The sequence below is a fragment of the Orbicella franksi genome, chromosome 1, assembly GCF_964199315.1.
Source record: "Orbicella franksi chromosome 1, jaOrbFran1.1, whole genome shotgun sequence".
In the NCBI taxonomy this organism is placed as follows: Eukaryota; Metazoa; Cnidaria; class Anthozoa; order Scleractinia; family Merulinidae; genus Orbicella; species Orbicella franksi.
The window spans coordinates 12,014,464-12,030,860 of NC_138145.1; the positions used below are offsets into that span (position 1 = coordinate 12,014,464).

Sequence of the window (16,397 nt, forward strand, 5' to 3'; positions counted from 1 at the left end):
AAATAGCTTAAAAGTAGGAAGTAACCGATTCATTCCAGTGTTCCTAAACCGTAATCTCTGAATGGTCTGAATAAGCATGTACACACTACATGACGCATCTCTACATTGTACCGTGTGGTAAGCAGAAGAGAAAAAAAAGCTTCAATTCAAGCCAAATTTAAGTGACTCTCTTCACGTGATTAGTACTGTTTTATAGAGGCAATTTAAACGTTACTGTTTCATAGAGGTGATTTTAATAGTGCTGTTTCATAGATTACTAGCGACCAGTAGATAGTACAACCCGATTCGTTTCAGCAGACGAAAACAGAAACATAATGAGCAATCGACACTCGGCGTAAAATGTTTGTGCGGCGCTAATACGCACCAAATTGAACTTCAATAGTACCAGCCGAAGACCAGCGATTATCTTTTAACGATCCTAATAGTTTTTTTGGCGCAAGTAATCGATTCTGTTCAGCGTTTGAAAGTTTAATGGAGCTGTGTGGTGGTTCTAAGTATAAAGGGCTTCCACAACTCTATTTGATCATCTACACTGAACAATTCTAAAATGTTCGCAGTGACAGACCTGCGTCTGAATAACTGTGGTTTAGGAGACATAAATATCGGTGTTTGACCACTTGTTTGCCAAGGAATTCTGTTCCCACTCGTTGAAGCGATAATTGGAGCAATTGAGGTGTTCGGAAATCCTGAGTTAGTTAAGACGTGATGCTAGAAATCGGCATTAGCTTCACAAACACAACTCTTAAACCATCTGCTACGTTTTAAATTTTGGTTCATAAAACGTTTTTATCTGGAAATCGCTCAAGACAATTTTATGTAAGCTATCGGTATAATCAATTTAAAATCAACCATCATTTTGACCTGACTGTAGTTATGTAGCTTATCATCTGAACTCCAAAATCTTCACACGTTTTTACCAAGGAGACTTTCTCAGGTCCTATATTTTGAAGCTCCGAGGCACAAAACAGGGCCTAAATAGCTTTCCACTTTGGTTTACCTCTTATCCACAAGTTACTGAAAGCACTGAAACTGTAATTTCAGTCGTGAATGCAATAAACAAGAGTGTGATCCTTGACAAATCATTTTAGAAATTGTCCAATATATATTGTGCTACAATTTTGTGTAAGCTATACATTGGTATATTCAATTTAAAATCAGCAATCATTTGGTCGAGACTGTAGTTTCAATACTAGGTTTATGTAATTTCTCATCTCAACTCCAAAATCTTCAGACGTTTTTATGAAGGAGGCTTTCTCAGATCCTGTATTTTGAATCTAATCAAGGTGGTCACAAAACAGTGCTGGGATAGCTTTCTCCTTGGTTTACCCCTTTCCTTTAAAAGTTACTGAAAGTCCACAAACTGCTGTTTCAATCGCGAATGTATTTGACAAGTGTGTGAGGCTTAACAAATCATTTTAACTTGCTCAATATACATTGTGCTTTGCATGCCGTGAAAAAACATTCGTGACTTTCAAGAGAATGCTCTCTAGTTTTGAAATTCAACAAAACAGTTCTTTTAATTTGTAACGAGTATCATGCTAAGTAAAAGAAAAGATACGCCATCTTATTTGCATACACCGGGCAAAAGGTAGACGTATTTGTGATACGATTGTATTCAATATATTTATAATGTTCACCATTGCTGATCAGATTAGATTCGCTGCATCCATAAACGTTTTCCACCACATTCGTTCCCAGGTACAACAGTCTTTTTCTAAAATTTATTATTTGGGGTTGTCACGAGGAATCAAGGGCACTGAATAATAGTTATAAATGATTTGTTTCCTTGAGCGTATACAAGTTGTCACAAGGGGCGCGTTGGCCCTTACTTCTAGCTTCTTTTCTCGCCAGTTTTTGATCAGATATTGTTAGCACCTTTCAGTTAGAGTGATAAATGGCGACGTGAAGTTGTCTTCGTTGGCTTCTATACTGATCATCCTGAACCAGCATTAGAAAGAATTTTCATTTAAAAGCTAAGTTGAACAAAGAACCAGAGGAAGCATTCTCTGTGTAAAATTATTTGTTTACTCGAGGACAACCAAGAACTGTAAGAACGGCCTACAGTGGTTGAAAAGGGACAGAGTAGTAGCAAATATACCGCTGTTCTTTGTGGAAACGTTTATCACACGCAGTACAGTATAAACTACATGTATGTTGTTGCTGTTGTTGCTGTTGTTCTTTTTTTTAAATATATATCATATTCAGTTAGTTGGCTTTATTTAGACATGCACACGGTGTAGACCGAAATGATTTCTCTGAACGCGAGTAAGATCGTCGAGCTGTCGCATTTCGGAGCAGTGGTATGACTTAATGCATAGACAAATATTTCTGTTCTGACGGTTTGCATAGTATTATTCATAATAGCATAGTATTAAGTGGTAATATATGACGAGAACAGTACAAGTAACATTCCCTGTGAGTTCCTTGACTCAATCTAAACCATTCTAGCACAGTGTTTCTTCAGTTCAAGCCTCGTCCTTCCTTTTCCTTGGCAGTCATGATGAACCACTGGCGTTATTTATTTATTTTAGCCTTCTCCTCTAGTCCCTAGCTTCCAAATTAACGATCAGAGGAGAAGACTCGTAGGCTATGTTTTGTGCACTCAGATGAAATGATGAAAATAAAGCCCATGTCATCTCTGGCCTTAGATCTCTCTATTCTGATTTACGTTTAAGATCGTTCAATCGAGGACAAGTAGATAACTCATTTTCTGTACTATATATGCCTTATGCTACAATACTTTTCAATACGCCCTACACACGTTATATCGCTCTCTTTATTTTATAATAAAGTTTAATTACCTCCTGGTCAACAACTTTTTGTTATTCAGTTAGTCTAGCGATTACTGTTCAATAAATTGTTGTTCAGTCCTAATTGTTGTTTAGTTTATACGCAACTGCTACTCATGCATTCTGTTGGGAAGTTTGTCCTAACACTGCTTTGGGGAGAGGAAAGATCCTCTATGCTTTAACTGTACATGGAAAAAATAATTGACAGTATCAAATCAAATCTAATGCATTGCATTGATTTGATTTACAGTTTTACACAAACTTTTCTCGGTCAAACAAAATGACGAATTGGCTTCTTTGTTGTCGTGGAAATTTGGACTGAATAATTGTCTTCGAAAATAAAATGTTCTTTTGATTTAGAACATAAGCACCGATTAAGCTGAAGTACGTTGAAGTTCTTCAGCCACAAATGTGGCAAAGGCTTAATTTGTCTTCTCAGCAATTATGTAAATTGATATTTTTCAATCCTCTTTGATATAAAGATCTCCTTCCAAAACTTATTGGACTTAGCGGAGCCATGAAAATACCAGGTGTTATGGAATCGAATAACAGAATAATATTTTAAGCCTCTCTACTTTGAAGTATTTCTCAGTAAAAGCTCCATAAACAAAGATAGTCTTCTCGCACTACTTCAAGTGAAGATGTTAACGGAGGTTTTCTACGTCAACTTGTAAAAAATCTGTCAGTACGAAAGGAAAATAATGGTCCAAATTTTCGGCAAAATAACATCTCAGGCAACAGTATGCTAGAACCCAGTCCCACAGTTATTAACGTGCAAAAACTGCGCCAGAACGAGGCAAAGTTGTTTTGAAACATCCAAATAATTTAGAATCGGTATCTTTAATGTGGGAATAAATCTCTTTTCATGGTAGACCTTGGTTTAAAAGGTTCAACCGCAGTAAAAAAAATTAAGGAAGGAAGCTTTAAAAATTTTAAGTCGTGATATTTAAGTAGTTTCCTGATCGGCTACAGTGAGACTCCGAAGGAAATACAACGCTTCATTCTTTGGACTTACGTAGAAGGAAATAAGGAGTGTGACGCCGGATTTGAACCAGTTTCAATCCCCTCAAAACAAGAAAAATTACACAGGGAAATAACACAGAGAAAACAATATTTCTATTTAACAAGGCTGACACTTTTATTTGTAAAAAACTAGGTTACTTTACATATGAAGCACTACTTAAAACTTAAAATGAAGAATCTTGTAACTAACTATGTTTATTTTTCTTTCTGGTTGCTGTTGTAATTTGTTTCGTTTTTAAATTTTTTATTTAGCGATTCTGTATTTAGGTAACACCATCTATACGGGAATACCAATAAATTGGTGTTGTTGTTGTTGTTGTTGTTGATTCCGTATAGCGACCAGAAGCAACATTGAAAATGTATTATATGCAAGTACTTCAACTCGATACTGTTATTATTATTACTGGTTCGAGGGAGTCATTTTTCTGCCTTATACACTACTGTATTTTTGCAACAGTGATGTCAAGCTTAATGATAACATAAAGAGAAAAAGACACAAGTGATTTGTTACGTTCCATTTTCGTTTCCGTTTTCTCTTTGACGCTTTGAGCAAATAGAACATGATTGACTGATTGACTCTTCTCGCTACCTTTTTCGCTCGAGAAAACCTATACGAACCTGTACACTCTTTTTTTATATATATATAAGAACGTCTAATTTTGGATCGCTGAGGCTGAACGTTCTCTCATTTTTTGCGATTTGAGGCTGAAAACGTTCTTAAGATGTTCCTAAATTTACATGGTATATAGTATTTCAATAAGTCAATTCGGACGTTACCAGGAAACCTATCAAAGTGCATTGCTTGCTGAGATACGGTATCAAGTTGCTTACACATACTTGCGCGACTTGCTTGCTCTGATGCCACGTGCGAGATGTCTCGCCAACCAACACTGGCTAAATTTAGCTTTGGATTAAGCATTGAACATAGAGATTCGCAACGGGACATAAAGTTATCAGATTTTGTGGTAAAAACAAAGAAAAAGTTCACATGCAGCACAGGCAGCAAAGCTTTCATTAACCAACAAGGGTTGTCTGTTCACGTTATTAATCGACTCTCAACCTGAGGAATGTTCTTAATAAGTTCATAAAATGTTGGTTAATCTCTGCCTCAACGTTTTTGTAAAAAAAAGTTCTCATAAAAAAAAGTGTATTGAAACTGTGATCTTTACTAAATAACACTTACGCAAAAATATAAGGTGTCCTCTGTTAGTAAATAAATAATAGTTATACAACGCATTCGAGTGGCATACCATAGCGGAATAATCCCTTCTGACTTGTATTTTCTCGGTATACAGACGAGCCTTAACGCTATGCCATAGAAAATACAGTGGCCAACATAACTGAATCAACTGATCCGACACACATAATGCGCACGATGGGAAGATTGGTCGCAATACCGTCGAGTGTTAAGTGGCATTCCTGTCTTCTGACTGGTTGTATTTTCAACTGATGGCATGGTATACAAAGTGTCTTCTACTGCAATTTTAGTCGGAAACAACTACTATATTTTTGACTTCTAAATTGACTGTAACAATTTTTCGATTGCTGCTTAAGTTCCGAACACTATTAGAATACATTGTTCAAATACAGTGGAATCCCGATTTTTCGAACCCCCAAGGGAAACGAAAATTGGTTCGAAAAAATCGGAGAGTTCGAGAAATCGGGGGTATAATAACAGTGTTCGTCCGAGGAGAGGGAACGACTTTTGGTTCCAGTTAACGGGAGGTTCGAAAAACTGAAGAGTTCGACAAATCGGGATTCCACTATACATGGGAATTGTCGGCTCTTTTCCTTTCTCTTTCTGTTTAAAGATATCTCTGATGCGATAATTGTTTTGAGTTATCTCTTTACATATTTGAAAGGAAGAGCAGCGCGAGTCACATTTTTCTCTTGTCTGTACAAGTTTTTCATTTTCGCTGGTTACAAAAGCGTGAACCAAAGTAATTAAAGAATCCCTCGATAGGTATTTCTTAATACAAGAGGCATCTTTTTACGGTTTCATCATCACTCCTTTAGTCCAAAACCACAGATATAAAAACTCTTTACTGTAAATGACATTACGTTTCGTTTATTATAGTTCGGAGAATCTTGTGGTACATCAAGACACATGGTTGACAATTCCCACAATTTTTAAATGATTTTAACAAACACCGCAAACACCAGGCGTTGATTCTTCTCACTGAAGGACCCTAAAGAAAGAGTCTACACCCAGTGTATCCCGCTAAGACCTAACAGAGTCACAAAGCCCCATGCTTGGAAATAAGGGTGCGCCTGTTTCTGAGAACTTTCAGCTCAGAAGTACAGGAATTCTCTCTCAGACTTGTCTCACCATACCCACAGATTAAATCATTTCTTCTTTTACTTTTATCCTACGTCAATTTTCAAATTGAAATAAGCTCGTACGCGTAGGTATGTAACTTGGAACAACGCCTGCCATGCTTCGATAACAAGTAAATTATTTAAACTGGGATTATGTACACTTCCTATGCTGTCGAAAAAGTAAAATCACAACATGCTGACTCTTTCCATGTTTCATGTTAGACTAAGCTCAGCATTGTGAAATCTATGGCTGACAGATCTCTCAAATTACAAGAACAACACATGTCCAGGACGCAGTGACCATTGGAATATGCTTTCAGAAAGTCACAAAGTTTTACCTAAAGCACTGTAACTTAGAGAATTAGATCCACAGGCTGATATTACCGGCAATACCGGGGTGTAAATGTGATTTTCGTCTGTCAAAATTTTAAAGATGATGGATTGTAAACTAATTTTCGTTTCCTGTACAAAGGGAGGAATGCAAACCACATCAAATAAATCATTGTTCTGTTGAGAAATACGACGCAATGTCGCCGGCATTTCCGTCAAAAACACCCGCAGGGGGGCTGGCCAGAAATGGTCTTGTCTTTGACCTGTTTTCCAAGCGAGAAGGTCGAGAAGAGGACTAGCCGGAATCAAAAGGTCCTAGCCTTGTACGATTTGCTCTGTTCGCAAAGCGGCTGAAGGGCAAATAAACATTTCGCTTCAGTTTTCAAGCTATGATCGGCAGACGTGACACATGTACATTTTCCTAGAGCGGCTCGACCAAACCGCAAAAGACATTTCCTCTTTTCAAAGGAGAGAAAGCCGAATTGAAATTATTATGCTTTTGATTTTTGGAAATTCAAGATTACGCGCACCTGCCCAGCGAGCGCGATATTTCTGGAACAACCAAAGAAAATGACGATCGGATTTTCGCCGCTTATCAACAAACACGTCACATCTCTTAAGAGACATAATGGATTCGCGAAAGTGTTGCATTGAAAAGGAAGGATTATGAACCGCACCATGTGTTTACATTAGTCCCACACGTCACTCCAAAATTAAACGTATACAAATAGAAAACGAGCAACCCTCTTTAAAACAAGCATTTAAACTCATTAGGGGCACATTCTGCAATGTATTCAAAACATGATTTTGTAGAGGTTTACGACTTCAAAGGAAAAACCAATTCCTGATCACAGATTTTAAAAATAATTCTCTTTGCGCCAGCTTCTCACCCACACCATAATTTCACACCTCGAAGTGTCCGTAAGAAATAGAAAGCATACCTTTCAAACAAAAGGATGGAATTTGGGAACGGCTTTCAATGTTGTTTTTAGAGCAGTAAACTCCTAAAAAGCTCTGAAACCTTCTGCCATAAAAAAAATGACGAAAGGCTAAGCTTTGCTTGAATAAAACGCTGAATTTCACGCGGCGTAAATGAATTTACAAATGTAGTACTAGTGTATGTTCTTCCGTTGCTGAACCAAAATATGATTATCCATGACAAGTTGTCGAACATTACATGAGACAGCTGTACCGCTAGAGAAACTCAGAAAGTGAAATTGTATAACAAACACGAAATGAACTGAAGATTCTAAAGAAATAAAGTTCAAACTAGTATCGTTTATACAAACCAAGCTAAGGAAGTACAGACTATATAGTGATCGAAGAGAACGACAATAAAATATGCGAGAACTCTGAGCGCCTTATCACACCTTATTCATACTAGGTTTAGCTGGCTTTCAAACTTTCACACCAAAATGTTTTAAAACCTTTCCACAGTTTACAAGGTTAGCTGCGAAGAAAAAGAACAGCAGTTGATGGTAGTTTAAGCTTCATCTAGGGCTAAACAAAACTGAAAATAGACGAGACACTAACAAAACAGTCTGCGCGAATAAAATGCTTTAGCAAATTTTGTAAACCTCTGTTCAATAATTCAGTTGTCCCTGCAGTGCACTCTATTAAAAGAAACAAAAATAAAGAAACCACAGCAGAGGCCAAGAGTCCGTCAAATTAACAGTGAACTTACCTATTAACTCGCCGGATGGGCCAAAAATGTGTACAAAGATAATAACCAACAACACAAGGAGCAAAACGAATCCAGTGCATACAAAGTGTAATACTGAAGGCCAACGGTTTCTCTCCGAGTCCATCTTGTAGAAGACTTGTAGCCTTCGCATTTTGATCAGTGAAATTTTCACGATTCTAGAGCTGGTATAATGTGTAACGACGGATCCGCGAGGTCTTGCAGGGTTACTTTCGACGCCAAACAAAATGAAACACACTTACTATAGTAATGGCCTTTGAAGAGGAAATGAATTAAATACTTGCCCTACGTAATGCGCGCGTCATCACATTAAAATACACTAATGCTTTTGACTGTCACATTAGTTTCCGCCACTGGAACACCTTTAATACTCTGGTGTTCTCGCCAAGCAGTGACGCTTTTGTAAATTAAGGGCTTTTTGCGGAGCAAAGGATTACAGCAAACGAGTCGAATTTGTTACGGTCATTGCAGAATACGGCCGCTGTTTTCGTTTTGAGCTGGGGTTGGGGATGGAAAAATATTTAGCATGTTGTTCAGTGCGCACGAATTTACAAATTCATTCACTAATGGAATTTTTTGGTCTTTTCAAACCGTATAATGGATTTTTGATTAATTAGATTATGTATGATTCGCGAACAAAGGGATTCGAGAGTGCGAAATGCTAAACAAAGTGATTGAAATCTCCACGGTAATCTTTGAGTGAGTTCTTTTTAGTCGGGGTCGCAAGGAAAACGTCTACTCACCGTGGGGGGATACCGTCTCTTACGGCAATTTCATCACTGATGAAAACCCCACAAGTGAATTTTCCAATATAGAGGCGACTTGGACAATGCAAGAGTCACACTATGGAGATTCGCGCGCGTCATCGCTCTATTTGTAACATTCAAACATGGAGGGTGATATCAGATTTACAACTTATCTATTGTAGTCCGGGAAGCTGAGAACAAAAACATGGTGCACATGTTACTGACACACTTATCAACGACACGCTGGGAGGACAAACTTACTTACTAGGAGAGCTGACAAGAGTTGATAATATTTTCGAAAACGCAATTAAGATCCATCAGAATAGAAAGAGGTACAAGGACGACCCACGCTAACAGGTCAGCGCGCGAAAGCAGCTAAATTGCATCTTGCAAAGCAACACTAATCTTAGGCTTAACCTTTGCACGTTCTAACAAGGTAATGAAAACTTCCCGCGGATTTAAGATTTATTGCTCTATAGCGGACCGTGTATCGCCTCTGTGAGAACTAGTTGAAAACTATTATGAACAAATTTTTCTAGCTTCAAATTGTAATATATATACGCGAGCCGAGCAATGACCATCTTTGACTGAAATATTAAGTCTTTTTTTGCCGCAAACAAAAGATTGATTCAAAATGACGCATAATTTAAAGTAGTTTAATAAAGTATCTTTTCAATCATATTTAACTGATCTTTACATATACATACTACATTACTGCACCTAGAGCAGCAAGATTTCTTACGACGCAGAAAACTAAGTTTCACTCAAAAACAAATTTTTGTAAAAAATAGAGACATTATTAATTTTTCTTCAAAAGGTTTCTTTTTATATACTGTTCAAGTATAAATGTTTTAGGAGTTCTGGGATATTTTAACTCTATCTTCTAATTTGGTTCCGAGTTTAACTCTGCGAACCAGGAAATCTTATTAGAGAAATGAACTAATCCAAAGATTACAAGTGGAAAGAGTAAAAAGTAACAAGGATATTCTTGTTTTGTGTGATAATGACCAGGCTCCTCGACTATGCATTCCCAACTCACTGATTACAAAATCCGTCAAAATCAAAATAACGACCGCACTCTAATTCTTCCGACAATATTTCTTACATGGCTAGAAATCACCGAATCTTCAAATTGTGTTTTCCGACCTAACATCCGCAGAAATATTTCAAAACCATGGTAAAACAACAACATTCAGATAAAAATGTTTGCTTTGAACATGTGGTTTTTGAATGACAAACTTCGCTCGCGGACTCCTTTAGTCACTTTTAAAATTTACGAACATAATTACAACGAGAAGTATTTTTGATGAGTTTAACACGTCCACAAGAAATCAATCTTTAAGCCACTAACCTTTCAAGGGCCAATAGTGAATCCTCTTGGTCACTATAATGATCTCAAACCGAAACGTTAATGCTAGATGATCTTTTAAGTTAGAAAAGAAGTTTCTCTCTTGCGTTTTGCACAAGTAAATCAGCCTCGAACGAAACTGACTGGTAAAACAAGTTTTATGATTCCTTCTAGTTCACAATAGCGTGGTGAATTTCTCTCGGTTGCGTGTACACGCAAGGAAACACAACCGAAGCTGAGGCCTTAGTCACAGTTCTCCGCCGCGCTAATTGTTCTTACGGGACATTTTAAGGTGCTGACAAAGGCAAAAGTTGGAATGTACTCAATTATAGAGACACATAAGTAAGCAAAAGCCTGAAAAGCTCCTCACTGGAGGTGAAATATTCGCCAGAAAATTTGCCACATCCGGACAAGGCGCCTGTAGGGCCTTCGGTTAATTTTTTGTCACCTTTTCGCAGACTTTTGTAATCGAAGCAGCCATAAAGCTGCTCTTTTCGCTTGCAAAACGTTCCTCAACTTGAACCTTCCGGAGGAGCGCGCTTTGCAGGACGGCGTTCACAGGCTAATTCAAATATTATTCATAATCAATGCACGACGCCGAGGATTTGAGTAGTTTGTGTCAAAAAGTGAAAAATGAAGTAAGAACGACCCGACCGAAGCCCCATGAGCTCGCGCACAACACGAAGTACTGCTATATGGAAAATCCTCGATGAATGAACCGCTTTTGATAAACAGAAAAAAAAGAAGTACTTTGGCTGTCGAAAGAACAGCTTTATGATCCAAGCATGTATTTTGAACGCGCAATGATGCTTCGATTGTCTCTATCTTCGCTATCCAAATTTCCTTCTCTCAGACCACATTCCGGACACCATAACTCATTCTCACACATATGTCATTTTTACACCTCGGACTCTTCAAATCTCACTCAAACCCCTGCTTTTCTCTCCTAATACTTCCTTAGTCTTTTGAAAACTACGGTGTTCTCTAAAAAACGTGAAACGTTTACGAGCTAAATGCGCCGGCGTATCGCCGTGTCCAACGGCGGCTGTCAAGACCGACATTACAAACACGCGTTCATGAAATCGCCGACTCGCTCGCGAAACGATCCGGTGTTTTCGTTCTTTACGAACCACTTTCAAAGCCATTAAGATCTGCCAGTGCGGGAGGAAATCACACTGAATGATTTATAGCTTTTGCCTAAACTGCGCTGAAGTTTTCGCATAAATCAAGTGAAGTTTCCACGACCTTCGACAAGGGGCGGTCAGAGCCCATGTAGGATTGCTCAGATTACATATTTACGTTTACAGAAAGAAATAAACCCTACTTACCTCTGCATATATACTGGATCAACAAAGAGACGATTAGCATCCACGTACGGGACGGTCCCATATTCAGAGAGAGAGGTTAGCGCGGTGTTTAACTGAAATTAGAATACAAACAATACGGGTGCTTATATACTCTCTTATGGCCACTCAGTGTTTGCGGCATCAACAGATAACAGAGCAATGACTGGCACGTCAGGAGAGTTTTTTAGCGCTAGCATGCATCTGCCAGAGGTGTCATCGCTTACCTGACATATGTCAAGGCCGGGGAAAATTTGATATACGAGTATATGACAGCTAACGCTACTTAGCAAAGACCTTACGACCTCGTTTAGTTAAATTTACCTACTCCAAATGATTTATTCGAATTTTCTCTTCCCTTCGATCCGCGCTTGTTGTTGGAAATTTTAAAACGATGAAAAGCTAAGTGTGATGTCGTTCCGGCCAAAAACCCCTGTGATGTACAAAAGAGGATGACTTTTAAGAAATCTAACAGCTTTCAGCCAATTATAGCTGGCGATAGAGCATTTGTCCTAACCGCACGACTGGTGTTATAAACCAATTGCCCCTCGAAACCCATTCAAGACCATCCAAACGTCTCTCGCTTAATAACAAGATCTGTTTTTATTTCGCAACCCGCCAAGGCTGAGCCTTTTAAAGTGGTTTCCCATCGAGAAAACATTTGAAAAAGCAAGCGCTCCACATTTGCTTGCAGTGATTTTGATACAATAGCTTCTTTGCCGCTTGTCAAGTCAAAAATGGCTTATCATATCACCACTAATTACTCTTATTAGTATCAGAAATACCGCCTTTGAAAAGATCATATGGCATACTGGGCTGGGTTGAAGGATTGACAATCAACATGCGAAATTCTTCTGCGAAACCCTAGCCTTGCGGGAATCGAATTTTTCTTCTTTTTGAATTTTTCTTTTTGAGTATGTAATTCCTGTATTCACTGAGGAGTCTTATGAGACGATCAATAACCGAAATTTTACAGCGGTTATCACTTTGCTAAACATACGGTTGGAGGAGAGCTGGATAAGAATACTTGGCAGGCAGGAAGTGTTGTTGATTTACGACTTCATGAAATGACCGGAAGCCCGTCTGTCAAAAATAGAACGCGATCGAGAAATTGTTTGGAGCCCCGGAACTGAAGGATTGTGAGAATACTGGATTGGCTTGACCCGAGGGTCAAACTGTACATATTGTAAGACTTATCCGCTAACAATCTTATCCCAAGTTTTCTTCAGTTTTTAACCCGTCAGTGTGTATTTTCTGTCGTTAAACTGTTGAATAGTTTTAGCTGGAAAGAATTCGCCGGGTATAAACTGACTACCGGTCAAAGCAGGTTACTTGATGGATATAAACTTTCAACAATCTTGAGTGGGCTGTTTTGATAGGAAGCGATAGTTTTTGTGATATAGTTTTAACAATAACTTTATAATAACAATACAATATAATGAAGGCAGGCGGGATATATTGATAGCTAATACACGGGCAAAAACAAATATCAGTAGAAATTTGCAACCTATTCGGGGTCATATAATTAGTAAACAACACAAGAAAATTTAATAAAGAACGATCGGATGTAGGTAAAAAGAAGATAACGCGAGTTTTATAGTAGGGACACTCGAACTATACTGAACACTTGACATTTTTTATCGCACTTGTTTTCTGCCGGTGACTATAAAATGAAGGCTCCTCGTGTCATTTACAAGATTAGCGTTTTTGCTGTTGTAAAAACGCTAAAAACGCTAAATGCTCTTGTCAATATGAAGAGCCCTGATCAAGTTCTATAGTCGCTCAAAAAAATGTACAAACAATGTCAAGTGTTATAGTCACGGTTCAAGTGTCCTCACTGTAAAATAACCAAAAGAAAAAACTGGTCATCAACTGGTACAGAAGTGAAATATATAGAACACCTTGAATTTAGAGCTAGTCATTTCTGACTGGCAAAAAGTTATCACTTCAAAACGACGGAAACTTTGAATAGTTTGCTTGACTAGAATAACACCAAGAGAAGTCAAAGGAAGACAAAACGGAACTGCCATAGTAAAATCTCCAAAGGAGATGGTCACAGAGTCTCAAGAAGGCCGGGCCAGGCAATCTATGAGAAAGCTCAACTAGGAAAGATAGAAGTCAATCATGATCCTGAAAGCAAACGGTTTAATAAAGGGCTTCTGCCTGCTTGCCTGCCTAGTTGCTTGCTTCTGGTGAGGAAATTTAATTTTTGCATGCTATATAAATCCAGTGGGAAATTTAAATGATCTTCGATTCCAAGATCTGTTCGAAGTGGACGGCAATTTCGTTCGTGTGCTCTGTTAGCATGGCAGGCGTATTGCCCTGTCCGTGAAATAATCTATAGCTTCAAGACAATTGTCCCTGTAAAAAACTGCAAAGAATGTTTCTAAGTCCATATGAGCAAGCTCGTAATCAAAGGGTACAGTATACCACTGAGGCAAATTGCTTGCGGGCTAAAAACGTTTCCTCTCATACATTAGCTTCCTGAGAAAATTGATGATATAAGGATCTATAAGCAATATATGAAATCTTTCACTGATACAGCTACAGGCTACTATGGTGCAGAACAATTACAGTCCTTTGGTAAATGCTCGGCGTTTTTATACCTTGGAAAAGAGTACTCATTTTTGCACGAAAATTAGTGGTGAAAGCAGTGGAGTGAAGCGCCCACTTTTTGAGTTCAGTTTTCAGAGGGATCACGAGTAAGCGTAATAAACTGTCTGTCTTTTAGTGTCCCAAGAATTCCTTTTCGAAACTGGCGATTCTTCGCTTCGGTTGAACTGAAACGAGAGTAGAACATTTTCAAATACTGTTCAATGTAAATAATTCTTCTTAGCTCAGCACAATTGAGTCAAAACCAAGTGTGGAGATCGTCCTTAGTGTCGGCCAGGCTCGTTTGATCTGATAAACCCTTTCCGCTAGAATATAGAGCTACAAGCCCCACTGGTAGGAAAGCGTTGGCTGTTTATCACTTCTTTTACGCCTCAAAAGTTATACAAAGCGATCATGTAAATGAGAACTTTTTATAACACAGTAACATTTGTACAAACTATAAGTATACAACTAATGAAAAGAAGGCTGAGCACTGTTCTTTAAAATTCAAAATGTTCTGGGGCCAAAGCTTTCTAGTGTGCAGAGTCCGTTTTTATCGTTTTTATCGTTTTTATCGCTGTTTGAGATTTGTTTATTGACATCTTTTAAGTCCTTCACACCACTACAGGAACAAGCACTCGAATTAAACGCTACTTTTTACACCTTCCACAACTCGAATCTCGAATTTTGACCAGCTATAAAGGTCATCTAACCGACTGAGAGTGAATGAAATTGTTCCACCTTCTCTCTACTTCCATCGAGCAAGTTCCACAAACATGTCAATTTTACTATTTCGATTTCTGCTCCTGGTGAAGCTCGTTCATAGGCGTGGATTAGTCAGAGAAGCAGCGCATACACGAAAAAAAATATCTAAGATTCAGTCTACTATAATTTTACAACAAAGTCATTGACTGAATCAGGGAACAACCCCTTACGAAATTTAACTGTTGCATTCAATGCAAGTTGTGTTTGTCTACTTCAGTCAGACAAATCTGTGTGCAACGCAGCGAGTTTATAACAGGCGAGTGTGTTTGACTACGATGTTTCGTTTTCTAAAAGAGAGTTAAATAAAACGGTATGAAGGACATAACCGTGATGAAACTGAAGCTCTCAATTTTCATTACTTCTTTTTCGTCGATAAACGTATCGGAGTAATTAAAGCGGAGAATGATCAGTTGAACTCCGAAGTTACGTCGTGTTTTACTTCAAATAAAATCAAGTTGACTATCAGGCTGCTTGCTTCGTGACTTAACGTTTCCCACATAGATTTCTTGTAGAAAAAGCTCAATTTTTTTCTATCTCCTAAAGAGGGCTATTTTTCTATTTTTTTTCTGTTATAAGTAGTTATACATGGACAGTGAAAACCTGTGCACCCCTTTGCAACAATGGACTCTTGAAATGATCTACATTGTTGACCGGAAAGCGTCGAACAAACCGCATTCGCCGCCGCATCAAAAAGACTACATTGTCTGAGAAATTGAAAACGGCATACGAAATTCTGCCACTTACCTCAAAAATTATAAAGATAACTCCGCCTGTTGGTGGGAAAACGCGAAGAATAGAGACTATTTTAATATTGTTGGAAAATCTGCGTCCGATCTGCGGTGGACCAAAGGAAATTGTACCAATATTTGACCGTCTGCCGTAATTACTGGGGCGGAGCTTTCGACAACATTGCGTCAAACACGGGACTTAAGCGTCCACAATAACTACCGGCTTATCGCGCGAAACGTGAAAAGCACGGTCAAAAATTAAGCCTAAAAACTGTTGAAATTGTTCTCACAACACAACAGGGCGTTTTAGTTTCAATTTTTTTAGCTCTGACTCACTTCGTTGAATTTCTAGTTCTTGTTTTGGCCTTCTTTACAACAGATGGTGTGCGAATGATTTCATGTACGCACTGCCGGGGAGATATCTTGGTTTCGGACAAGTGAATTTATTTTTAGCTACCAGGTTGAAGGGATACGAACCGACAGATAAACGTGAATAAAACCTGTCTATTATATATTCAGTCTGCAGTAGATTTAAGTTATTTGAAAAGTGGAGTTCAAATTCGAATCAAAATAGTGAATGACCCCATATATATCGTTTTCTCAAGAATATTAGCCTAATACGAAATGCGCCTGATAAAACTGTGTTGTTGTTTGTTTGTCTGGCACACGCGACCGACAATACTTTGAGTTGATGGATTGCTGTTTCATTGTC

The 16,397-nt window shown here is 38.3% G+C and overlaps 2 protein-coding genes across 3 annotated transcripts in view; one reads left to right on the plus strand and one right to left on the minus strand.

Moving 5' to 3' along the window:
• The window catches only part of LOC145490498 (uncharacterized), a 30,437-nt gene extending 18,041 nt beyond the window's left edge, over positions 1 to 12,396 (minus strand). The window contains exon 1 of one of the 2 annotated variants that reach the window (XM_081469621.1): positions 11,586 to 12,396. In XM_081469621.1, the coding sequence (XP_081325747.1) occupies positions 11,586 to 11,646 (61 nt within the window). In that variant the 5' untranslated portion in view covers positions 11,647 to 12,396. The other variant, XM_081469613.1, reaches the window with a different exon arrangement.
• Positions 1 to 16,397, plus strand: part of LOC145490712 (uncharacterized) — a 33,604-nt gene that overhangs the window by 3,558 nt on the left and 13,649 nt on the right. The window lies entirely within an intron of this gene.